A 24,840-nucleotide genomic window follows, 5' to 3' on the forward strand; every position below is an offset into this window, starting at 1 on the left:
AGTTTAAACATTTTGTTTTAGACTTATTTAAGCATTTCGAAATTTTCAAGAACGTCATATGAATACTTTTCAAATAATTTTACAATTGATTGAGGGTGTCACAAATGTGCACCAGGAGTCGTACCTTAAAAATGGCTTTTCTAAAAAGCGTTATTTAAACAAACAATAATTTCTTAAAAAAGTTGTAAGGTTTTCTTAGCTTATAAATTACTGTGTAATATATTGAGATTTGACTGATTGATGGTAACATTAATTTTTTTAATCATTTTTTCCTAGTATTGTTCAGGGAAAATTAAAAAAGTACTATATTCATATTATAATTAATAGTACATAACTAGGAAAACAATCAGTGTTTTTTTGTTTATATGGGAAATTATAGTGTAATTCAAATCCTGTCCAATAACACGAACATTGTAGAACAACATGCGTACTAGAAAAGAAACATGTTATAAATGTATAGTTTTCATTCCCCACGCCTAACTGTAAACGCCATTTTTCAGTCAGTCTACATTAAAACTAAAATCGTTTTCACTATATTGAACAACAGAACAAGTTTTTAAATGAACGCAGTTTTTTTAATTTCAGGGTTTGTACTCCTAACCTTAACAGCCAAAGGACAAGATGTAAATTCTCAAGTGTTTACCGACATCAATTATGAAACAGCTTGGTCGGTCCTGAAAAACCTTCAAAACGATTATCCTAGTCTTCTTACCATTACAATAGCTGAAGATATTTACGGAAAGAAATATCCTGGAAATCTTTTTAACGATAGCTCAATTACTTGTGGATCGCAAAGGTATTTAAACCTAAACCTAACGTGTTATAAAAATAAATGAGTTGCCTATTACTATCAGATGTGAAACACCTATTATTCGTTTGGCTCATAAAGATAATGAAACTGAATCGAATCTAAAACGACCACAGATTTTGCTTTTGGGAAACTACGGTGGAGAAACTAATGAAGGAACTGCCGCATTAATCACATATATTTCGATGTTGTGCCAATACTACGGAAAACATCCAACTCTTACTCACATTGTAATTTTCTTGTTCTAAATGATTAGAACATTTCAAATATTCTTTAAATTAGTTAAGAACACGTGATATATGGATGCTTCCATTCCCTAACAGTTGGGGATTCTACCATTTAAAAACTGTAGGTTATTAGCGAACGGAAAAATGATAATTATTTGTTTTATAATCGGATACATTGAAGGATGAGTTGGGAATAGATCCCAGTGTTGACTTTCCATATAAAGTTAAAAATGGAGAATGCTTTAAGACAAGAACTGTAAATTAAAAATTTTTACTATATTTGATTTTCAAATCTGTACATTATATCAGACTAGAATAATAAATGAGGTAGTCTCCGAAAACCTTTTTCAAATAGCCATCAATTTTCGACACGGTAATGGAACCAATGCATTAAAAAACAATATACGATCACTTACGCGTCAGGTTCTCCAGCGATAGGATTATCTTGGTACTCATATAATCATACTCCTTGCGTTAGTCTTGATTCTTTACTATCCTCTACATGACTTAATGAAACGAATTGATTTGCTATTGACATTAGAACGAAATTGACTATTCAACATGTAGCCGTGAGTCTCCGGAGACTATCAGCCAGGTAATAATACTGTGTACAGATGACTCACGAAAGAAGTGTCTTTTTATTTTTACAACATAGGCAAAGTTTATACACCTGTTTTTCATCTACTAAAAATCACGTCATCCATTGTATGGACTTTGTGATTCAGGATTACATAGCTGATGCTATGTCAGAGGCTTCTGGTAAATGACATAATATCTAAATGTCATTGTCTGCATTTAAGTTTAATATCTAGGAACCGTTGAAATTGATTCGAATCCTGAAATCATTACACGATATATGTCTGTACGACGAAGAAATTCCTCTATAGAGTTTTCACCTGGAGGTAATTTAAACTAAATAAGTTGAAGGTATATTGAAAACTCTTTTCAGTTTTTGAAAATTGGATATCTGCGGCATCTTGGGATAATGGGTCAATACCTGAAGTAATTTTTCCAAAATATTTTTGTACTCTATTAAGAACGTATTATAGAAATGTTTTGCTCCTGACCAATACCCCTCTAAACTAGAGATTTATTATAATAGTTTTTCTAAAAGGTGCAAAGGTTAACAATGGAAACTATATTGGCATACAATGTATAATGTTTATGTTTTTTCGAGAAGGAGTTCATCATTTTCAATAGAAACACCGCGATTGAAAGTTGCAAATAAAACGTTTAAAACTTGTATGCAAAACAAATACATTTAAAGAGACAAGTGCGAACATTTTTTTTTATGTCCAGATTTAATTTCCGATATAATAAATCGAACAAAGTATGTCTTCTAAAACATTTTGATCTATTACTTTACAAATAACTTTTATAAGTCATGATCCTCAGGTCATTCGTACGATTCGTGCGATTCATAAAGCTGTTGAACTCCTAAAACCAGAAATCATTCATCAAACAAAACCCATTCTTATTTCTACTAATCCGACCTCCACAAATCTCAAAGTTCAATTCCTTGCCATTGGATGCCTACACATTGAGTACAAAAAATATTCTTGTTTCTAAAAAAAAATTTTTGTTCTGATTGTATAGCTATATGACTCTGGTGGTTAAACCACGTGCCAAATTTAACAATCGTTTACACAGAATTTCAATTTTCCGTATACCGAAAAAATGCCGATCTATATCTCCTTGGGACAACTGGAATTCTACTAGCAATGGAGAATGGGAGCCAACTCAAAATGGTCAGAATTTTACTAAATGCACTTCTAAATAAAACTCACTTTTCTTTTTTTAAGATGTTATTGATGTGAATGTGACGATACCTATATTTGATAATTCGACGTCCTTCTATTTTGAATACAGTTTCGATTCTTATTGGAACAAGATTGTTCCTGTATATCGAAAACAAGACCCGAAATCCCTGTTTCTTTTAGCACGTTCATCAGAATTTTTGAATATTCAAACGTCAAATGCAAAACTTGCCTGCAACTCGCACAGGTAAGTTTGCGTTAATAACTTTTAGCATGATCTTTTTTTGTAGCAATCAAGACACGCTAAACAAAGCACAACAAGGCGCCATATATGTAGCCAACTACTGCCATAGTGACGCAAACAGTAATGTGAGCGTTACCGATGAAGTGGAGGTAGCTTTACTTTTGTTTTTATTCAAATGTTACATTTTTTCTTTAATTCTTTTATGTCTAACCTTATTAAAGGAATTTACTCAAATTGCCAAAAAGTACAGGTTTTATGATAATGTTCTTTTGTTACTAAAAATTGTGTTTCTTAGACAAAGCTTTGCTTCAAACTATTTCTCACTTGATCTAAAAATCGCAAGAGTCTGTCTCGTTCAAGAAGCAAATACACATTCAAATTCAACTATGTAGTTTGTGGCAAAAAGTTAAAAAAAATGTAATTAAAGTGAAAACATGTAATGAATTCGTTAATTACATATTAAGCAAAAAGAATTTTTTAGTATTGGATTGTTGTATTCATTTTGTAACTTTCATAAAACGGTTACGTTACAAAAAACAAATAAAGTTAAAAAATCGATAAACCACACAGCTACATTATACAATTTACAATTTGTAGCCAATCAACACCTATAAGTAAATATTTTCAACATGTCTATCCAGACGTTCAACAAATAAGCATATTGTTTTACATGTCTCAAAAGATGATCATACATTGTAAATGTGAGCGAGACCCGATAAAGTCCACCTTTTTTGTATCATCTTTTATTTTATAACAAATACAAAAACCAAAACAATTATATAATTTTATGCTTAGGATTTTTTCAATAAAATTATCGACCCAAAGATGAAAATGAAGTTTAGTTTGAAGATCATAGAACACTTTTGACGAAGTTTTTTGTCCAAAACCCTAAATAACATAATGCCTTCTTTATAGGACAATCAAGCATAAAGACGCGGTCGACCATTGAAAACTTTTGTTGAACTTTTTTCTCTGAAACCGTAAATTGAATAATGCCTTCTTTATAGGGCAATGAAGTATAAAAACCCGGTCGACCATTGGACAAATCAAATAAAAAATACAACCATATAAAAATAAAAAAAGGGTACCACTCTTCTGAGTGAGAATTTGTTAGTCGCTTGGAATCACCGTGGCAATAGACTAAAACCTAATTATATTTGTTAGTTGCTTAAGCAACAACGAAACTCTCTGTTTCATTTAGTGCTTTCTTTAAAGAAACACTGTAAAGTCAAATTTGGAGTTCTGAAAAAATGGCTTATGTTGTAACCGTTTAAAATAAGGGTGAGTCGTTGTTATAATACAATGAGCACTTTCTGTTTTCCATTTGTACAAAAATATGTATATTGTAAAGTTTATTTTGCATATTTGGGAAAATATTTCTAAATTTAATAGAGTTTTCATATTCAGCACCTCACTTGGTCTATTCTTTTATTGAAAAAAGTAAACCTTTATAAAAAAATTTTTTTTTTAAAGCTTAAAAGCGCTTATGTGATTTATGTTTCTACTATTATTAAAACCGATAAACTAAAGTAAAAACACATAGCTACACAATGTTTATTTATTTTTAAACTTCTTAGACCCTAGAACTGTTACATGGATGTGGTGAAGAATTAAGTGTTCTTATTACATTACAATTGCAAATTTGGACTTCACAATAGAAAATTCATTAAATTTTAATTATAAATAGTTAATGTTGTGCTGTACATATGCATAGTTTCATAAAGTATGTTGTTATTTCATGAAAAATTTAAATGTAGTTGAGTTTTAGTTTAAATTTTTATACGCTGGTATTATGGTACTTTTATATTTGTTTTATAAGAATCTAGTAAAGTAACGTATTAACACTGCATTTATTAATAAATACACATTTAATAGTCATTAAAAAAATAAAAATAGTATAAAAAGATTTTTAAAATAGCGTATGATTGGGCTCGTATAAGTCGTATAAGCGAAAAGTTTTATGTTAGTTATTTTCTTTTAAATAGAAAATATCATTACAATGATTGATTTAGTGTCTAAAATTTTATGGTCACTGAAATATAGGATTGACTACATATCAGAAAAAAAATCATCTTTTGCGCTCGACGGCGTATTGGACTATTAAAAATAAATTCTTAATTGTTGGTTTTTAAATGGACACTTTAGATTACCTTGACACGTTGGCCGTTATCCATCGCTAGTATCTCTTTCAACTCTTGCTGAGTGGGTAACTTATGAACGACTAGGGTCTCGTCATGGGCGGCAGATACTAAAAAATTTTATAGTCGTTTTCACATATTTTTTTTTGAACGAGAAACAAAGTAAAACATACCAACATACTTTTTTTCTTTACTCATAGATAAAGCTTCAATAGATTCATCGCTTGTGTTGTGCATTCCAATGACACCTTGAAATGTTAAAGATTTTATGATATTTTTTGTACATATTTTTCTGTTACATAAAACTTCATGGGGAAAGACTGTTAATATGCGAAGGATACCATCCCCACTGCTTGTGATGATAACATCTTGGTTATTTTCTAATGTTGTGAACGGAATAATATGATCGACAGAAACGTTATGATTTATTATCCGGTCAGTCATATCACCTAAAATATAAGGAAAATATTCAGTAATACTTAAAAATTATTAAAAAAATTAAGACAAACTCATGTTGTTCCAATCAAAAATGCAGATAGCTCCATCAGAAGAAGTGCCACATAATACTTTGGATCCATTCTAAAAAAGTAAAATGTGATAGTGAAGATATCGAGAAAAGAAATGCACTTTAACAATAGCGCAAGATAAAAGATCCGTTTCTTGTTCGTCAGACATTGTTTTAAGCTGCATCTTTGGGTAGCGAATATTATATAAACACAAACGATCGCCACTACATAAAGAATTTTCGTTTCTATAGTTGTTTTTGGTAAACCTAGAATATGCTACCTTGTGATCAGTGCTTGGTTTGGGTGGTGTTGTTGGTCTAATTGAATGGCTACAGGGGAACAAATCATTGAAAATAAGTGAGAAAAAGATTATTAATAAATTTTCACCAAAAACAACTTCTTCATATGGTTGAATTGTGGTACACGAAGAATTTTGACGAACATCCCATAACTAACAAAAGAGTAAGAAGAATATTAAGAAGCAAACTAATATTGAAAACTTGTCACAATAATTCTGACCTGAACAATACCAGAATCTCTTCCAGAAATAAACGTATTGGTGTCTATAGGACATAAAACATTCACGGGATCGCTACAACACAAGTGTTTTCATTTAATACAAAAGTGGAATCAGAAAACATACGAATTTGAGACTTGTGTAGAAGATGACCATAAACCTCTACTATTCGTATCTATCACGAGGCAAGATCCGTCGGCTGAACCGGTAACAAAACCTTGAAAAACAACATTTCATATTCTTTTTCAACCTTAAAAAGATCAACATGAAGCATTCATGTTTTCGAACCCTACGTTGCCCATTAGGAAAAAACTTAACGGTGCGACAACTCTTTCTATGATGCTGACTACACGATGCTAAGATATAGGACCCTTCCTCTGCTTCAGACCATCTATAACAAAAACAATTCTTTTACATTGTTGGAAGGTTTATTTTAAAAAAAAATATTTTACAAGCAAACAGCTCCAGAAACATGACAAGACAGGAAACCTTGCCAACCTGCGCCCTTACTAAAATCTAAATCAAACGTATGACTTTCTACACAAATTTTAGATACAATTTGAGGCGAAAATCGATGAGTCATTTTTCCTGCTAATCACAAGTCATTTTTTTTAATGAAATCATTCTTTAAAAGTTATTCTTCTTACATTATTTTTATAATTTGTTTTTTTCTTCTTTGTTTTAGCGACTCGAAAATTTGGGTTCTTTTTACTTTAGTGTAAAAAAAGAACAAAATTCACTTTGACTGTTTTTTGAGAAAACAGATCTTGAACTTTTGAAAATTAAACTAAATTAACTGTGAGTAATATGACGTAACCACAAGTTACAGTATGTAAGCGTAGGTCACACTTGTTTTCCTTAGCGATTATACTATTTTCTTCGTGTAAAAAATTGTAATTTTCCAATTTCGCAACATGTACAATGCTTTTTTATTAAAAAAACAAATTGTAAAATTTTAATTCATCAGCACAATTTATATTAAATCAAAAGTTCTTGAGAAACAACGATTAGAATTTGTAAATGCTTCTTTAATCGATACAAGCCACTCTTTCTTTTGATATTCCTAAGGATTAAAAAAAACATCAACAGCATCTGTGTCACAGAATTTTCATCTTTTTGAGTAAAACACCCAAAATTTTCAATTTCTCGCATAACTTGCCGTCAATCAATCAAATTTTAATGATACTTGCCGTATTAGTTATGAATAAAAATGGAAAAGCTAGAATAGCACGTTTTTACAATGATGTAGTACGATGAAGTGTCTGCAATAACATTTTTCTTTCATGGATTTCTTAGGAATTTGAAAAACAACAATATCTTATCCAACGTATTCACTCACTTGTCGTAAAGCAGAATAAAGAATTGAATTCAAATATTGTAGATAGTAGCTTACTATTCGGAAACAATAGTCGTATAACATTCAGGTATTTTGCTTTCTCTTTATCCTTCCGACTAAATTTGGAGTACAGATGTTTTACAACTCTCTACTTTATTGTTGTCCATGATAATAACGAAAGCCCACTCTCTATTTTAGATTTAATTCAAGTAATCACAGAAAACAAAAAGAGTATCGTTTTCTCTTTACAGTCATATTTTTAGGTGCTAGTGGAAACTTTGAATTGTTACTTTGAAAACGTGTGCGAGTTAGACATCATATTCAATTTTGATAAAGTACGTTCTTATGTCTTCTTCACTCAATTTTGTAATAGCAGCGTTCATAAAATGCTTTACCTTATTTTTTATATACCTTTTTCAAGGTGAATTACATTCTAGACGAATTTATTGTTGCCGGTAATAAACATTTATAAAGTAAATACAGGCAACAAATATATTTTTTCTTTTTATTCAGGAATTGTTACAACATTAAACATGAAAGAATTGTGTGATAAGATCAAATTGAATCAAAAAATTTCTCAATCACAATCATCTAAAACAATTGAAGGTGTACTAGAAAAAATTAAACATTTCTCATTATCATAGACTCTAATTTTTCAACATTATAGCTCTTTAACAAAATAGTTAAAAATTTTTTATTTTTTCAACTATTTACTGTTACACCCTGCTTGAAGTATTTTAAAGAATTTAGGGAGGATAAAGAGTAGATTTTTAATTTACAGCTTATTTTAGCTGCGCTACTATTTTAAAAGAATTCCAATGTTTTAATAGAAACAATTTTAAAGTTTAAGGTGTTTGCTTAAGCCAAAATTTTTTATAGACAATAAGAAGACTAAAAAAAAACATTTACAGATTTTTTAATTCGAAAAAGTGAAGACGCAATTACTTCGCGTTACTAGTATTTAAATTCTTGTTCTCTGGGTTGTATATTCATTTTAAAAAGAAAGCAGTAAACATGTAATGTAAAAAAACTAAACAGAGTTGTAACAATGGAATTAATATAGAATTTTTTATTTTAAAATACAATGCAGAAAAAATAATCAGTCAATTAATTAATAGAGGATCAGAAAAGATATGCAAAGTCGTCCTACTACATTACTTGATTAACGCTCCTATTTTAAATTTTGAAAATCCAGTAAAAAAACTTTATGCATCTGTTACCAATGGAACATTTGATTTCTATTAAAAACCCTTGTTTTAAATTTATATTTTGACGGAAAAACATACATCAGATAACTAGTCGTGGAAATATGAACAAGCTTTAATATATCGATAGCTTATCTTTGAAAACTACTAGAATGCATATTCTGTGCCGGAGTTTTATCTGATTATGCAACCTGATAATTAGCTGCGTTAACATTTGATAATAGTTACGTGGATTCTTCTTCTGATAAAAAGTCAGGCCAAATCGAACTGGTATTTTTTCATTGGATAATACCTTCTAAAATCAAATAGCAGACATTGCAATAAACGAAAGCGGATTATCTCTACAAGGTAAAGTGTCGACTAATTTTCTTCGATTTTAGTGTTTGTTAAATGTGTTGTGTTACGGTAGTTTAAAGGTATTTAATTAGTGAGTTTCATGCAAAAAAAAGTTGCCGCTTTTGAATGTTTAATGAAAGACAATACATAACTTGTGTGGTTAAGTTTAGTAGCGTATAAAAAAAAAAAAAAGTTGTTTTAAAGAAAAAAGCTTTTTTGTAGAGAAATAACGCTGTTATTTGTGAGCAGGAGTTTATTTATATAGCTAGATGGGTAATATTTCACATACTTATAAACTTGAATAAGTATTAAAAACAACTGCGTTTTACAACGTAAATCATATATCCATCCAATATTTGTATAAATAGTATGCCTAGCGTTTTATTGAATTCAAGTTAAATACGGTCAGAGTATACATTTTCAGTGCAGAAAGCTTCATTGATTTTAAAACGAATTTGTTCAGTTTGTTTCAAAACTTTATTTCACAAAAAAAAATTTTACACATTTTTCTAATTTTCTATGTAGCGAGATCGACACATTGTATTTGTAATAATTTTATTCCACTCAAAAATGTTTTCCATTATTACTAAAATTGTTATTAAAAATCTTAGTGTTAATTTTTTTTTCTTTTTAACCTAAATAGTAATTGCATTGAAGTTACTACGTTACAAAAAAAAGTTCAGTTAATTATAAGATCACAATAGTCATCGAGAACATCTAGTGGAGTAGAATTTTTACGTAACTTGCAATTCTAAATTATCTTTTTTTTTAACCCATACACATTTATTACAAACGTATTTTAATATCAGCATTTGTTGTTTTTAATCGTCCACATGATTTGAATATGTTATACAACCCTCCAATAAGGTATTAAAACGATAATACTTTTTACATTGTAAACAGTTAAAATGTACAAATAATTTTTAATACAAAAGTCATGGTATTCAAAATATACATTTTATTTTATCCTTTAGTAAGACATATTCTAATTAACTGATTGTTATAAAATTTTCTACCACCTAACTAATATTTTTCCTCGATTTTTTTTAAGGATGTAACAAGATATAATCCGGAGTATAGCTCTTTTGTGTACCAGGTGATAGACGGCTTTTACTTTTTGAAATTACAAAGCAGAGTAATTAAAGACTCAGAATTTTATGATGGTTTTATTTATGCACCGCCTGATCATCAATAGCATTTTCACTCAATATATTAAAAAAAAACACCAATAACTTTAGTTTGTTTATTTTAAGCTCTCTACATAGAATTGTTTATAACACAATGGTTGATAAAAAAATTATTTCACATTTCTATACACACACTAGTACCATTTAACGAAACATATTTATGTATTCACTAACACACTTTTTAAATATTTGTATCTCGCTTTTTTTGAAATACAGAACGAGACCGATGGCGCCGTAGGGAAGTATACCACTGACTCTGTGGATTTGAGAAATTTTTATTATTAGCTAGTGAGTCGTACCATATGCTTCCTTCACCATTCTCTTTTGTAAATACAGTGTAAAACAACGTTTATATTGACAGTGTCTCATCATCGATTGTCTATTTTTCTTTAATAGTTACTACAATTAATATCACGGTTGTTTGTTTCGTAATAATTAAGCTGTCGTTCGTTATGATAGTTTTTTACAATGGACAATTGAGAGCACCGTTTCACCAAACAAGAGTGAGCAGGTTCCCCATGTTGTGGCAGTTATCCTTCATAAAGACCAATCATCTTTAAAAATACTGGCGTCAATATGAATGGTTTTATTGAACCCTTTAACATATACTTTTGAAATAAAAAAACAAATTTGTCATTGCGATATTAGCAATTACGGTAATTTGACCAAGATAAAAAATGTTTTAGTACAGTGTTCAAATTTTCCTATGAGTTTCGTTTGTTTTTCTTATTCAATTGGTTTCATGTCTTGTGTCTCGTCTAAAAAAAAAACTAATGCGAACAATGTTACACATTAGACTGGTAGTTTACTGTTTCACTAAACGAACTCTTGCTATTATTCTTATATTAGGCCGGATAATTTGCTTTCTCCATATGTTGGTATGGTTGAGAAAAACACCAACGCTTAGTTTATTTAAAATTTGTTTAAATTTAGTTTAAAATCATATTTATATAATAAATCAGAGCACGTAGCAACATATTTCTCCACGCAACTAGTTGAAAAAAAAAATTTACGAGACATAAACATAAGACAATGTATTTTGGGATATCAAATTTTTTAAACGCCTATGTAAATCTTAGAATAGATTTTGCTAGGGCCAAATTGTTAAGACTGCCTTTACCACAAGACAAAAAAATACATGACTTTTATTTTCACTATAGCTTAAGAGTGGATTGACATGTAACAATCATTATCCTTAAGGAGATTGGAGTACTACAATTAAAACGTATGAGTCTAACAGTGTTAAACCAGACTTTATTTTTTAAATATTAATATTGTCTCACTCTATCTATTTATATAGATATGACCCTATGAATGACGCTTAGATGCATTTCGAAAACTAAAATATTTCTTATTTCTTAAAAAACCTATTAAAAATGATTGAAAAAATAATTTTAAATAGAAGACCTACTTTCACAGCGCTCAGTTCTCATATAGAGAAACGCTTAGTCATAAAAACAATAGATTTGCAAGTAGATTTCTTTATTTAAATCACTCAGCGGTTTAGTTAAAAACCTCTTTAATTTAAACAATGTTGAATTTGAGTTTTATAAGCTTATTTTTAAAATTATTATGATAATATAATAAGTGAAATCCACGTTTATCAATTTAAAGGCTATTTATAGATTGTAAGTAAAAAGAAAGAAACCGTAAAACAAAAAAAAGAGGAAACAAAAAGCATTGACACATCAAATTACTAATATTAACATATCATAACATAAACTGCACGGAGTGGGGTTCGAACCCACGCGGTCGTCGAGACCAGAGGATCTTAAGTCCACCCCCTTAACCTCTCGGGCATCCGTGCTTAAAAATTGTTGATGGTTGGTTAGGAGAGGTGACGGAATCAGTGTAAACCTTGATTTTAATTGAAAGTTTGGGTATTTGATGTATATATTTTACGTTGTTAATATCCAATAATTTTTTCTCAAAACTGCAAAGGCATTTAAACATTTAATTAATACGATAAAAATTTACAATAGATTTTACTTTATTTTTAGGTTATAAAATTTTCAGTTTAATTGATAAAAGAGAACAATTCATTTGTTTCACTATACATTTTTTCAGAATCATAGAAACGTTACCAGGAATTGAAAAATTTCTTGCAATCCTTTCTTTCTGGAAGCCGCTTCTGCAAAATTTTTGTTAGTAAACTTCTATAAATAACTTTGCCTCATCTCCGTCATAGTAACAAAATCCTTTTAATGTCTCATTAAGGTAGAACAACAAATGTACCTCTGTCTAAATTTTGTTAGGTTCAACTCATATGTGTTGAGGCACGGTTTCAAAAAATAATTTTAAAATACTTTTAAAAATTTTTACATTACATCTTTTAATTTAATTTTCGATATAAATTTTTTATTACCGCTTAACTAATTGCATTCAATGCACCCAATAAAGACTGACTACGCTTTAGAAGTAAACAGTAACACAGTTTTTTAATCAAAACGTGTCATGATAATGTGCGAAAATAACGGTTTTTAATTTATTCAACATGAGTTCATGCAAAAACTATCACCTAAATACAAAGATAGTCCGAACTATAAGTACGTATTACGTTATAAATATTAAAAATGAAAACTACTGAGCTTTCTACATTTCATTTTAATTCATATAATAAATAACTTAACACCTTCACAGCATATTATTTTATATGAAACAAATGTTACAGAATCATAAACAAAGTTGCAACAAAAACTTTTATATTGGGTTGAAAAACGATCAAAGTACCTATGAAAGAGACACGACAATTTAAGGTAATAGTAATATTTAAAAGTATAAAGAGTTAACCGAAAAGTATGAACGAAAGCACGTTTTTCATATATCTTAAAACGCATGTATGCGTGTTAATTGATATATTTTAGTAAAACATTGTACACTATTTTTTTTTAATTAATACAATGTCGAATGAGAAAGACTAACATTTGCTATTTTCAGGTATATTTTCCTTTTCTGTATCGCACAAAATAGGAAACTGGATAGTTTATGTATTGTTTGTATTTACGACGAAAATATTTTGTTTTGATGTAAAAAAAAATTCCCATTATTTACTTTTTGAATTAACAAAAAAGAAGATTAATCCAAAATTTTTAAAATGGATTTGTATTGTAGCGAGAATATTTTGTTCATCAAGGCACGCAATTCATTCAAACTATGTTTTCTTTTAATTTGTTTCATTTGAATAAAATCATCAGCATATTTAGTATCAATTTTAATAAATAAAAATTTCACCTAGATGTAATTGAGTAATTGAACTTAGATCATTTGATGTGGTGTACTCATTTACTACTTCCAAAAATTATTTTAAACTTGTTATTGAAACCGTTTGTTTTTTTGTTTTATGTTTTTACGATTTTTAGATAAACAGTGTAGTATAGTATAGTAGCGTGTTCTGTTAACATGCTGATTTTTTAGCGTATTAATTCATCGTGGGTTTTTTCTGTAGTAAAAGAAATAGCCTAAATCCTGCATTTCGACATTCAAAGGAGTAAAGCGGATGTAAAAAAATTTGATACAAAACTATTTAAATGTTTTGTACAAGCAATAACAATGAAATCAAACGCCCCCCGTGGGGCTCGAACCCACGACCACCAGCTTAAAAGGCTGGCGCTCTACCGACTGAGCTAGGGAGGCTTGTTATCAAGATTGATAATATTGTGGCGACAATGAGTTCTATACGTTAAAACTTATTATAAAAGAAGCGTTTGTACTTAGTTAGTCAAGCAATCATGTTATGATTCGCATTTTAACAATTAGTTTTTCAAAATTAAAAAAAAACGCTAAATAATTTATTTGTAATTCGCAAAAGTGCACTTTGTTAGATGAAAAATTATTACTTCGTATTCTTATTATTATAAGACACGCTAAAAGAATTCAGCTAAAAAATTAGAATCAAAATTATTTAAAATATCATGAAATAAGTTTTTTGATTATCGAGTGTCGACCTTAGCCTTTAATTAAAAAATAAAACTTTAAATTTTATAATAATTTATCATGCGCAATACTATGGAATAAATGGAGCATACTATTGATATATGATAAACTGACGCGTACCCCTGCTTAAACTAATCCATTACAAAAGCTTAATATGAATAACGCTCTAATTTTGAACGGGGTTCATCTTAATTCTCTAATTGTATCTTTTTATTAAATAACAAAAAACATATGTTTGACTCAGCATACAAAAATGAATTAGTTGTATGAAACGTGTTTTTTTTATACTTAGTAGAATTAATAAATATACACTGTTTTAGTTGTAAAAAACTTTTAAATCATGCCATAAAGTAATTCGTTTTTCAATTAAATGATGATTAGGCTGAAATCTAATTATATAAAATTACAAACTAAAGACAACGTAAAGAAAGAATATACAATCATAACAAAAGTTTTTGACATGTACCCAATCCGTTCATTTCAATTCATTCTCATTTTAGTGCTAGTTTATCTTGAAGAAAAAAAAAGTAGGCTATGGTAGTATATTATAGTAAACCTTACGTTGGAAACACATTTTGTAAAAAAAAACACATGCGAATAAACTATTAAGTCTCCCTAACTACCGGTATTTTTGAAATACCACACATGATTTGATCCAGGTACACTCGTATGTATACATGAATAAATTTAGAGAAGGTTTGTAAATTAAATAAATGCATATTAATTTTTTTTATTTTAATTTCTTACTTTTTCATTTTATACTTCTTTTGAAATTAAATTATACGACAAAGTAAAATCATTTTTTTCACAAATTGACAATAGATTTTGCTTTTATAATTACAAAAACGTGTAGTGTAAAAAAAAAAGATGACAAGATCACTGATATTAAAAGACCAAATTTAATCTTGTGTCGTATAATAGGGCAAAGCGAAATACTTAGCTTCTTCAGGATTGAAGGAAATTTATCTAGACTAAACAAATAAGCGTTTGCTATTATGGATATCATGTATAACCTTTACTATAGTTGTATGACTCGTATACGAAATCAAGCAATATCTAAATTTCCCAATTAAAATGCGGTAATTGTCAGATTGTATTACTATAGAGAAACGGTGTCTTCTACTGTAACACGTCACCATCAAAGTCAGTATCCTTGTTTCCGTATAATCTTTGAAACCGTTTTTAATTTTAATCATCAAATGCTGAAGAAATATAATATATTACAACCATCATTACAAATATAGTTTCCTAAAATTATATTAAAAAGCAATAATAAATTATAGAAGAAACTCCGAAGTTTTTTTATCTTAGAGTTTCCAATCTACGAATTTATTTTTTATACACAAACGACGTCGTGTCATATCCGTTTAAACGGATATAAAGTAAATATATTCCTACCATACTCCATAATTTTTCATTTGAGAAGATTTAATAGTGATTAAAGTCCATTCTTGCTAACTTATAAGATGACAAACAATCTAGCTAATTCTAGTTTTCATCATTATAAATAAGCAATTATCAAAAAGCAACCAAGATTTTATTGAAAAAATCTTTTTCAATTGATTTATTTGAGAAAGTAGTAAGTTAGTTTCTGCTCCTATAATTACTCGAAACATTTTTATTACTATCTTAAAAAAATGTGTTGCCGCCGCAAAACGTTACTTAAACCAACAAAAATTATTGCGATGACTTATTAACTGCATTTTTTTTCATACACGTTTCCGAATACGGTTTTAAACAAAAAGTTGAACTATAACTAGACGGAATGTTACACACAGTTGCGTTTCTTATTCGGTTATAGAGATTTCTGCTATAGAGAAAAGTCAAAAACACTCTTAATGTAGTCCGTTGATAATTGCAATGCATAAGCCTTGCATTTAGTCGTCAAAACAGTCCAACGAGGTCAGGCTCAAAATCCAATTTGAATGTGTGAGAAACTGTTTTAGTAAGGAAATTATCCTTTTTGTTTTTTGTGAAATATTAATGTAAAAAATAAAGCATCAATTATAGTATAATTGTGTATTTGAAAGGAATTTGGGAGACACCTTTAATTGTAGTCAATTCGCTGTAGTAAGTAGATCAAAAATGTTTTTATGATAAGTCTAATAAATAAATGAAACTTACATATTTTGTAAAGCGTGCATAGAAATCTAAAAGAAAATGTGTACCAAAGGACTTCTATATAAAAGACATGTTTACCAAAAGTCTCTTTTGATTTTTAGGTGTGGGTTTTATAAGAGTAAATGGAATGCAGTTACGCTACAAATTTATTAAGGTATTTTTGTAATAGTAAAATTTGTTAAAGAATTAAAATGATGTTTTCACCTCGACTGTTCTCTTAAATGAACTTAAACATTTGAGTAATTAAAAAAAACGATTTTGAATATATGCTAAATATTAACAAAAACAAAACGCTTTATTGCTTTGATTCATTAAAATTTGTAAAAATAAATGTTAAGGTAGTTTTGTTTATAATACATTGGTTAAATGAATAAGGTGAATTTAACTAAACATTGAATTATAGTGCTTAAATTGATTAAAAAAATGACATTAATTAGCAGAGAATTCGTTAACAGTTTACAGTTTTGGTTAATCGAACAAAATCATCGTTTTCCGCCTAACCTTGCGTAACCGAAATATACATTTCTTGTAAATTTAATAACAACCTGGATAATCATAATATTTTTTGAACAACAGCCATTAATTTTATATTTTTCAAAGTTTACAATAATAATAATCTATATGATTTATTAAAAAAAACTACTTTATCTTCAAATATGGAAATTTATTTCATAAATCAAGACAAGTCAACCAATAAATTCTGTAACTTTCTTGTAGAAGATATCCCTTATTCCGTTTGTAAAATATTATGTTAAAAAAAACATAAATTTTAATTTAGTAAACTAAAAGGTTGTGTGTGCATGTTATTTAATTTTTATGAAAGAGCAACAATTTACTTAACACATCTGTATTTATTTGTCTTATACTCTTTGTTTTTCTGATGACAGTATGTGCAGTGCTTGAAAACGGGTTTAGTTCAAAGCTTGATGTTATTACTCTCCTATTTGTAGAAAATAATATAATGGTCTGACACAAATGCTATAAAACCTCAACATTTTACATTCATATAGAGAAAAATATACAAGAATCCACAAATTCACTTGATGTTGAGTGCTACACCAATTCAAACAAAAATCACAATTTTTCAATTTTTGTATATCCAAATATATGTTTAAATATTTTTAGCTATTAAAAATCCGTTAATTAATACCAAAAAAAAAATGTTGATTTTAACATAAAAGACTTTCAGATTAAGACCATAAAAGCTTTGTTTAAAAATTTAAAAATTTGATTTTTGTATCTTCCATCATAATTCACATATTAAAAATGAAGTTATGATAGGAAAAAATTGCTTTTACAGTTCATTGTTAGAGCGAGAGTAATTGAGTCAGCAGATTACAAATATGTCTTAGTATGCTTATTTTATTATTGTGGGAAATTAAGCATATAACGTCAATTATGCCCAGGTTCATTTGAACATTCAATTCAAATGTCCATTTTTTCAAAAAAAAAACATTTAATATAGGTCATTTACGATCATCACTGTCTGTTTGTATACCATACGAAACGATGTAAGATATTCAATTAATTAAGACAGTTGTACAACAAAGGAAATTATTACAATATTTTACGGTTTTGTAAAACTAGTGTATCGAAAAGTAAAAAAAAAACTTAAAATGTTACTACACGTGTTAAAAACTAGAAAAGTAATGTTTTAGAAACAGAATCAGATTTTCTGTTGAATTAAAAAAATTAGATTTTGGAATGCGGTATAAATTATCGAAACCGAAGTTTTGCTCTTTTTTTCCATTCGATTTTATCTTGTATAAAATCCATTATAAAAAGATATTTGTTTATATGATAAAGTTTGTTTGAAAATCTTCAAATAAGTTTTCTCTTTCTGAAAAAACTATAAGAATGTATGCAAACAAAATAATTAGAGAAAAAGTTAAACGTGATCTTACGAACATTATTTATCAGATAGTTTAACTATTCATTAAAAAAAAATTGCTTTTATTTGAATCCTACTGTAATAAGAAAATGGTTGACAGATTATTCTACAACGCTTTTGGTAGTTTATCCAGAAATCGTCTGCTTATCACTTTCTTAAAAAATTATATTTTAGCCTACTTTGCGTTTCTTATACTTGGAACGAATGGTAAGCACGAATTCAGTAAATTTTTAAACTCTAAAGTATTTTACCTTTTACCTAAAAAAATTTTTCAACTAGTTTTATTTATAAAGTATATCAGTTTTAAAAATTTTATTTAAATGTTATGGAATGGTGAAATTATCACTGTGTAAACATTCATGCTACATTTTGGTGCAAAATTTTGTATTTCAAATCTAGCATTATGAATCCAGCTCCACAAAATATTCTAACGTATTATTTTACATATATACTTAAAGTGTAAGACCTTAGGAGCAATCGCTTCTCAAATAATAATGAATTTATAATTACCTATTACTAATATATTAAAGTTTAGTAGGTACAAGTTGTCACTTTCTTTTGTTTTTTCATAATTGATTTAATCAGAAATCTTTAAACAATTTTAACATATAGAGAAAGACGAGTAGAAACAAACGGAATATGTTTATATTTTTTTATTTTATAAAATAAAAAATTCAACGAATTATAAATTGCTACGTTTAACGCGTGTTCTGTAGAATTGCACTTAATTTTCGGTTTGGTTAAATATCCATCAAGAAACGATTCAAATGCGAATTATCACAAAAGTCGTTTTGAAAATTTGATTACCTCTACAACCGATAAACGGTTCTCAACATTCTTCATGAATTCTAGCACCATTATGGCTAGCTTATCAACAAGTGTTTCTAACATTGAATTCAGTAACTTGTCAAGTAACAATACTTCACCAAGTTTCTTTGGCAATATGCCACCTGAAACTTTATTCAAAGATCGTTCAAGAATAATACCATCAACTTTGAATTTAACTTCTAATGAAGAGAGAAAGCATGAAGTTTCAAAATTTGGAGTAGACGAAAAGAAGCACAACTCTCAGAAAATTGATAAGAATATCCGCAATAACGAACATCAAAACAACATGAGTAACGAGAACTATTGGCCAAGATGGAATTATTCGAAGCGTAAAAATGCCTGGTACTGTGTAAACTGTAGAAATGATTTCAATGATGGAAGTTCTAAAGAAAATTTATTAAAGCTACTTCAAGATTATCGTTTGAAAAAAACTACTGTAAATAACAACACTAGAAATGCAAATCAAAATAACTCAACGACTTTTGCAAAGAAGTCTACAACCTGGACGAATTACACCAGATTCACACATACAACCCATGGAAAAAATTTCAAAAGTGTTCGTAATGTGACTAACGACCGTTACTGGACTAGAAAAACAAACGATACTGATCAATATGGGTACACTTTCAATTGTACTAGCAATGGAAGTGTATCAACACAAAAAAAAATCCATACAAACAATTCAATGGTTACATTCGATGGATGGCAACGGGCATTCGCTAATTTTTCAAACGTCCTAATGATAAAAGAAAACAATGAAATTTCGAATTGTCATAAATTCACTTTGTTGTTAAAATATATTACGAAGGCTCTAGGTTATAAGTGTCAAAAAAATACAAATTTATTAGCAGAACAAAAATTAAAGATTTCCCGTACTCCATACCAGTCGAATATTTTACGTAATTTCTATACAAAGATCCGTAAAAATAATTGGAAAAGAAATATTCTTGTTAATGTACATTCAAATCTACACAAAAAGAAACATGAGACGACTAGAAAGTTTACTGACCGGTGGCACTCATTTCCAGTAGTATTACGGTGTTATTTTGTTGATACAGTTGAATTTTGCAAAAAAATTTCCAAAATCCAAAGATTTTATTATTTTGCAGACCGTAAAATATTAGGAAGAAAAAAATTGACGTCCACTTGTTTAAGTTTTTATAAAAATTCGAGTTATGTAGTTTTAAAGTCAATGTCATATCCGAGCGATCCTCTGTTTCCCAATATTTCTAAAAAACTTACCTGTATTATTTCGAAATTTTATAAGCGTGTCCCCATATCTTTGAAATTAAAGAAAAATGCGGATTGTTGTTCTTCAGAAATTGTTGCCGAATCAATGAATGTTCGAGTACCCTGTAATTATTCAGAAACAAAATTTTGTTCTCAATTAAAAAATGTATCCGATATTCCTAAACTCAACCGTTTTGGATTTTATAAAATACACATAAACAAAAGCATGCGTGCATTGCCGACCCTTATTCTACTGTTAAATAGCACATTTTCAAACTCTACTGATTCCAATGCAACCGTACAGCAACCCGATATTTTAAGCCTTGTTTCTAAAAATAACTTTGACACGCTAAAACTAAGGTCAGATTTAAAAACAGCAGACTTTGTAAAAGTTAATGGAATAAATTCCAATATAACATCTATATTAGTACCAGTTTTTTTTTTTTTTCATCTAACATTACAAAAGAATATGACTCTAGTAAAAGATGCGGGACAAGCAAGTGTTTCAAATTTTGCTTTCTATAAAAAACACGATTCATTAATTTTTCCAGACTCTTATAAAATGAGTTATTTGTTCAAGCAAGAAAAATTACTTTTTATCAAAAACTCAAAGCAAAACTCTAATTCTACAAACACTGGAAGAAACACGACCGAATATTTTCATGACGATGTAAATGATAACCGTGAAACCATTTTAAAAAAAAAAAAATTAACAGCAATCAACAAGAGAAACAGAACGAGTGTTTTTGTAACAAACAGAAAAACAATGAAATACACCAAAACATATATATTGAAGAATGCTGCGAGAATCAAACTAACATAGAGACCTTATTTTATGCTAACAAAACAAAAAAGTTGTTGAGACCAACTTTAGTTTCTACGGAATCAACAAAAAATTTGACAAACATGCAAGTTTTTTCGCCCAGTAACAAATTTCATACTGTTACCAATAAAACAATTCACGTGAAACTATTTAATGAGAGCAACGGAAATATAACAATATTTTTTGTGGGGGATACTTTGAACAATGTGTCTTCAGAAGAAAAGTTGTCACCTGCACATTCAGTCAAAAATTTAAGAGAGGAAAAAAATAACAACAGTGATATAGTGCAAGACAAAAGCTTAAAGAGCATACTACACATTGACGGTAACTTGTTCATTATTACTAAGAATCATTTTAATATTAGCTCTTCAACTTTAAATTTGTAGAAGACACACTGGAACATGCCATTGTTAGTAAATATTCAAAGAACGTTTTCCTTGAAAAAAACACCACAACAACCACGATGCCCTTGAAAAACAACATCAATCATTCAAAGGATTTTAACATGACTTTAACGTTACCAACGCATGCTAGAGTAGTCATAAGCAAGGAAGGAACACTTAGGTCTGCTACACTACATGTTAAAAAGAAAAAATTATTATTACGCAATAGCACTCACAGGAATCAATCATGGAGTACTACGAATTTGAATCAAACACATGCGGTTGGTCCTTCATATGGTCGTTCTCAAGGTGATGGTGAATCAAAACATAATCTTACTGAGACGTTAAAAATTCTTATGCCGATCAATTACACAGCAGGTATTCTCTATTAAAAATTGTATATCTCATAAATGTTGTAGGAAATTTACCAGAGGAATACTTAAAGCTTTTAAGCAACAATTCAATTCATGATTTTAATGGAGAGTGGGAAACTCAACCAGCACGGTAATTTGTTAAATGTTTATCTGACATTATTTCAAATATAATTTGTACTCTTTTTTACTTTTAATTGTTTCAATATTTTTATGTTTTTTGAAAGCTTTAATTTTTAGAATTTTTTTTTTTAATAGAACCTCCGATATTAGTTCTCTTTTGAATACGTTGTCTATCAACTGGCTAAAATTTTTTGTGCTAAATACATCATTAAAAGTCTCTATCAATACAATGACCTATCCATTGCACATCAAAATAACGCCAAATTTGTTTTTCTCTCGAACGTTTGAAGTTTACGTTAAATTTAAAGATGCTGCTTATGATTCATTTACCAGTGTATGGTTTATTTTTGACTTTAAAAATAAAAATTCAATTTATTAGGTGTTTACTGGAGTTTGGAAAACGCAGTCAGTGTATAAAGACGGGAGACTTGTCACGGAAGCCTTCAGTGAAAGCATTGGTAAAATGGTTCTTATTGCAGGTGTTTTACGAACAGATCCACAAAAAGAATATAATTCTCGTATTCTTTTAGTTCGTGTAAGAATTTGTAAAAAAAGTTTTACTTACTGCGTTGAATATATGAGCTTTTACAGGTGACTGTTGAAGCTAACAAGATAAAATCACAAGATAGTAACGATTCTCAACTAAGCGAAGGTTACTTCTGGTTGATCCCTAAGAGCTGAATTTAAATGCTTACTGGAGCATGTAAACATAAAATAAAAAAAAAAGTTATATTATTTTACTAATGAGTGCACAGAAGTTCTTTAAACATAAATTTTTTTAATTATTAAACGCTTCATTAACAAAAACTTTTTTAAAAATACTGTTCTTCTAGTAAACAAGTTGAATTATTTTGATCATACAACAAATAGATTAGTTTTACCAACGATGACCTAGCAGATTACGTTAATTACAATGTACGAATGCTCGATTTAGATAATAGACATGTTTTTAAAAAAAATGAAACACGGACAATATATAACGTGCTATTTATTCCAAACAAAATAATTCATTAGTTGGATGTAAAAATAAATAATTCTAGAAATACCTAGACTACTTTGATGTGGAATTCTCCACAGGTTTACGAAAAACGTGACCAAATGACTAAGGTTGATAAACAAATTAAATTTTTTATAGAGCATCAAAGTATACTGGTCAACTATCCATATTATTCTTATATAAAGGTTCGGGTCCTACGACAAATAAAATCGAGAGAGACACAATTTGTGAAACCAACTGCAATATGACAATGGTTCCAAAGAAAAAGAAACGGTACTGAAAAATCAAGTCTAGGGAGTACATTAAGTGCGCTACAAAAACACTACCAAGAGTCAAACAAAAAACCAACTGGTACCAAAATGTTGTCATGAAATTTGTTTTGTTCATGACGAGCACAAGTTTCCTCTCCTGTATTAGATTTATCTTCATAATTTTAATGTTATACCAACGGATGAATAAGTCTAGATAAATCAGTTGATTTCTTTATTATTCTTTCATTTTTTTTTCGGTATAGTGTACATTGAAATAAAAATAATTTTCATTATTTTCAGTAGCGTGGAAAACGAGTGAAACTAAATTGAGAACCATTGTGATAATAATCGGGTAAGTTGAGAATTTAAGGAGAAAAAGTGGGTAACGTAATACTTTTTGTTCGACATTGGTTCAAATTGAAAAATTCCACTAGAAAGGTAGCTTGTTATCATTTTTTCAACATCGTAATAATATCTAAATAATCACGTATAGAAGACACTAACGCCACAAACCCTTTAGATTTGATGTAAACAAACAATGACATTACAGAAACCGTTACGGTATGAAGCATCCCTTCGGAGCTCGTAATTCAGCTTAGTAGTCTATCCTTAGAACGGAATAAAGAATGGAACTTGGATTTTAGCCGTTGCCTAAGCGGCTCATCAGTAGGATTCGCTTTCAGCCAATCGTTAGACTAATTCCCAGTAGTGACTAGGACAAACTCAGTAAAGAGGTTCCCATCTTTTAAGTTTTGGATGGGGACTCCATCCATTCAACTTCTCCGATGGTCGACTCATTCAGCTTTAGAGTCTTCAATAAGAGACAGCATCCATTTAGGGTCTCAATGGTCGACCTATTAAAATTCTTTTTTCTTTTTTTTTTTTGCCCTCTTCATGAAATTTGTAGCGTATGTCTGTATATGTTTGACTACGAAAGTATTCTAGTCGTGACGTTTTGGCTTTTCTCATTCGATGACCTTTGGGTTAGTGTTCGTCTCATTTTCTCGTTAATCTAACGTGCTGTTCGCGTTCCAATTGCCGTTGCGGGGACATTGATGTGCCAGTGCCCTTCAAATTGTGCAGTTCGTTATGATAGCTGATTCAGCTCTAGTGGTATCCACGGGCTTCGCCAAATTTTTTCGAAGATTCAGAGAGGCAGTTTTCCTGAAGGAGCTGCGTTTTTCGATGCGAAGTTTATCTGAGTACTGCAACGGTGTCCGTGTTCCAAGGAATTTTCAGAGAGCGATATTATCCCCTTTTCCTAGTTTTGTTACGGCTGCTGCAAGGAATGTTTATTAGGTCTTCTGTCTGTCTCTTGGTTATGTATGCGCAATTCTCGTTGTTTGTTCGGACTCCTTTTATACTAGTTGGTTGGAGAGCGGATATTTTGCTGAGATCCGGTAGTGCTACCATATTCCTATGAATAGTTTGGTGCATCCGATGCTTCTTATAAGTTGTAGCATCGTTCGAGGACACAGAGGGTCGGTTTTGACAAAACCGTGACAGTTTCCAGACAGCGAAGCATTTCATCGCATGGGACGCAGCATGTTATCCCATGTATTGTGATGTGGATGCCTAGATATTTGATGGAAGTTGAAGGGAGTGAATCTTTTCCTTGGGAAGTGTCG

At 29.4% G+C, this 24,840-nt stretch overlaps 5 protein-coding genes and 2 non-coding genes across 12 annotated transcripts; 4 read left to right on the forward strand and 3 right to left on the reverse strand.

The window, feature by feature from the left end:
• The first annotated feature begins 474 nt into the window (after positions 1-474).
• LOC128882639 (uncharacterized) lies at positions 475-3,613 on the forward strand. 2 transcript variants are annotated; one of them, XM_054134313.1, is made up of 20 exons: positions 529-667; positions 724-796; positions 855-1,038; positions 1,091-1,156; positions 1,217-1,291; positions 1,345-1,408; positions 1,459-1,508; positions 1,577-1,630; positions 1,761-1,794; positions 1,848-1,937; positions 1,985-2,037; positions 2,085-2,149; positions 2,216-2,277; positions 2,335-2,365; positions 2,418-2,579; positions 2,632-2,783; positions 2,838-3,039; positions 3,083-3,185; positions 3,258-3,280; positions 3,332-3,613. In XM_054134313.1, exons 1-20 carry the CDS (start codon positions 655-657, stop codon positions 3,426-3,428), a joined length of 1,653 nt encoding a protein of 550 aa, XP_053990288.1. In that variant the 5' UTR covers positions 529-654; the 3' UTR covers positions 3,429-3,613. The 2 variants fall into 2 exon arrangements, with proteins under 2 accessions (XP_053990286.1, XP_053990288.1); XM_054134311.1 differs by having other exon boundaries at positions 475-796.
• A 1,317-nt stretch (positions 3,614-4,930) lies between these two features.
• LOC128882619 (WD repeat-containing protein 55-like) lies at positions 4,931-6,976 on the reverse strand. 3 transcript variants are annotated; one of them, XR_008458478.1, is made up of 13 exons: positions 6,845-6,976; positions 6,650-6,788; positions 6,491-6,588; positions 6,324-6,414; positions 6,200-6,272; positions 6,068-6,131; positions 5,961-6,009; positions 5,802-5,904; positions 5,684-5,753; positions 5,474-5,623; positions 5,356-5,422; positions 5,187-5,284; positions 4,931-5,133 (listed from the first exon to the last, which is right to left on the reverse strand). XR_008458478.1 is itself a non-coding variant. In XM_054134271.1 (13 exons), the coding sequence occupies exons 2-13, from the start codon at positions 6,778-6,780 to the stop codon at positions 5,086-5,088; spliced, it is 1,050 nt and encodes a 349-aa protein (XP_053990246.1). In that variant the 5' UTR covers positions 6,781-6,788; positions 6,845-6,976; the 3' UTR covers positions 4,933-5,085. The 3 variants fall into 3 exon arrangements, 2 of the variants coding, with proteins under 2 accessions (XP_053990246.1, XP_053990247.1); XM_054134271.1 differs by having other exon boundaries at positions 4,933-5,133; positions 5,348-5,422; XM_054134272.1 differs by having other exon boundaries at positions 4,933-5,133; positions 5,348-5,422; positions 6,650-6,785; positions 6,845-6,975.
• Positions 6,977-7,339: 363 nt separating this feature from the next.
• LOC128882620 (AP-3 complex subunit sigma-2-like) lies at positions 7,340-8,661 on the forward strand. Its single transcript, XM_054134273.1, has 6 exons — positions 7,340-7,445; positions 7,494-7,621; positions 7,667-7,742; positions 7,797-7,868; positions 7,955-7,988; positions 8,047-8,661. The coding sequence occupies exons 1-6, from the start codon at positions 7,377-7,379 to the stop codon at positions 8,175-8,177; spliced, it is 510 nt and encodes a 169-aa protein (XP_053990248.1). The 5' UTR covers positions 7,340-7,376; the 3' UTR covers positions 8,178-8,661.
• A 3,323-nt stretch (positions 8,662-11,984) lies between these two features.
• Positions 11,985-12,068, reverse strand: Trnal-uaa (transfer RNA leucine (anticodon UAA)). The gene has a single exon. It is a non-coding gene; the product is annotated as a tRNA-Leu (tRNA).
• Positions 12,069-13,821: 1,753 nt separating this feature from the next.
• Trnak-uuu (transfer RNA lysine (anticodon UUU)) lies at positions 13,822-13,894 on the reverse strand. The gene has a single exon. It is a non-coding gene; the product is annotated as a tRNA-Lys (tRNA).
• A 4,327-nt stretch (positions 13,895-18,221) lies between these two features.
• On the forward strand, positions 18,222-21,087 carry LOC128882633 (uncharacterized). Its single transcript, XM_054134298.1, has 2 exons — positions 18,222-18,413; positions 18,923-21,087. The coding sequence occupies exons 1-2, from the start codon at positions 18,296-18,298 to the stop codon at positions 21,085-21,087; spliced, it is 2,283 nt and encodes a 760-aa protein (XP_053990273.1). The 5' UTR covers positions 18,222-18,295.
• An 83-nt stretch (positions 21,088-21,170) lies between these two features.
• Positions 21,171-22,810, forward strand: LOC128882634 (uncharacterized). 3 transcript variants are annotated; one of them, XM_054134300.1, is made up of 7 exons: positions 21,171-21,411; positions 21,474-21,651; positions 21,700-21,848; positions 21,890-21,974; positions 22,100-22,298; positions 22,344-22,499; positions 22,556-22,810. In XM_054134300.1, exons 1-7 carry the CDS (start codon positions 21,171-21,173, stop codon positions 22,643-22,645), a joined length of 1,098 nt encoding a protein of 365 aa, XP_053990275.1. In that variant the 3' UTR covers positions 22,646-22,810. The 3 variants fall into 3 exon arrangements, with proteins under 3 accessions (XP_053990275.1, XP_053990277.1, XP_053990276.1); XM_054134302.1 differs by having other exon boundaries at positions 21,902-21,974; XM_054134301.1 differs by having other exon boundaries at positions 21,709-21,848.
• The last annotated feature ends 2,030 nt before the right edge of the window (positions 22,811-24,840 follow it).

The sequence above is a fragment of the Hylaeus volcanicus genome, unplaced genomic scaffold, assembly GCF_026283585.1.
Source record: "Hylaeus volcanicus isolate JK05 unplaced genomic scaffold, UHH_iyHylVolc1.0_haploid 12126, whole genome shotgun sequence".
Lineage (NCBI taxonomy): Eukaryota > Metazoa > Arthropoda > Insecta > Hymenoptera > Colletidae > Hylaeus > Hylaeus volcanicus.

Excerpts from the sequence above, each read along its gene's own strand:
- LOC128882633 (XM_054134298.1), top strand. The coding sequence starts at position 18,296 with ATGGTTGACAGATTATTCTACAACGCTTTTGGTAGTTTATCCAGAAAT. Across the intron at positions 18,414-18,922 it reads TCTTATACTTGGAACGAATG|AATTGCACTTAATTTTCGGT; the intron begins GTAAGCACGAAT and ends CGTGTTCTGTAG.
- LOC128882620 (XM_054134273.1), top strand. The coding sequence starts at position 7,377 with ATGATACTTGCCGTATTAGTTATGAATAAAAATGGAAAAGCTAGAATA. Across the intron at positions 7,622-7,666 it reads AATAGTCGTATAACATTCAG|ATGTTTTACAACTCTCTACT; the intron begins GTATTTTGCTTT and ends TTTGGAGTACAG. Across the intron at positions 7,869-7,954 it reads TCATATTCAATTTTGATAAA|GTGAATTACATTCTAGACGA; the intron begins GTACGTTCTTAT and ends ACCTTTTTCAAG.
- LOC128882619 (XM_054134271.1), bottom strand. The coding sequence starts at position 6,780 with ATGACTCATCGATTTTCGCCTCAAATTGTATCTAAAATTTGTGTAGAA. Across the intron at positions 6,010-6,067 it reads ATATGAAGAAGTTGTTTTTG|CCATTCAATTAGACCAACAA; the intron begins GTGAAAATTTAT and ends GTTCCCCTGTAG. Across the intron at positions 5,754-5,801 it reads TATCTTGCGCTATTGTTAAA|AATGGATCCAAAGTATTATG; the intron begins GTGCATTTCTTT and ends TTACTTTTTTAG.
- LOC128882634 (XM_054134300.1), top strand. The coding sequence starts at position 21,171 with ATGCAAGTTTTTTCGCCCAGTAACAAATTTCATACTGTTACCAATAAA. Across the intron at positions 21,849-21,889 it reads GCCGATCAATTACACAGCAG|GAAATTTACCAGAGGAATAC; the intron begins GTATTCTCTATT and ends TAAATGTTGTAG. Across the intron at positions 22,299-22,343 it reads CTTATGATTCATTTACCAGT|GTGTTTACTGGAGTTTGGAA; the intron begins GTATGGTTTATT and ends TCAATTTATTAG.
- LOC128882639 (XM_054134311.1), top strand. The coding sequence starts at position 561 with ATGAACGCAGTTTTTTTAATTTCAGGGTTTGTACTCCTAACCTTAACA. Across the intron at positions 1,509-1,576 it reads CATATAATCATACTCCTTGC|AACGAAATTGACTATTCAAC; the intron begins GTTAGTCTTGAT and ends TATTGACATTAG. Across the intron at positions 3,186-3,257 it reads GCGTTACCGATGAAGTGGAG|GAATTTACTCAAATTGCCAA; the intron begins GTAGCTTTACTT and ends ACCTTATTAAAG.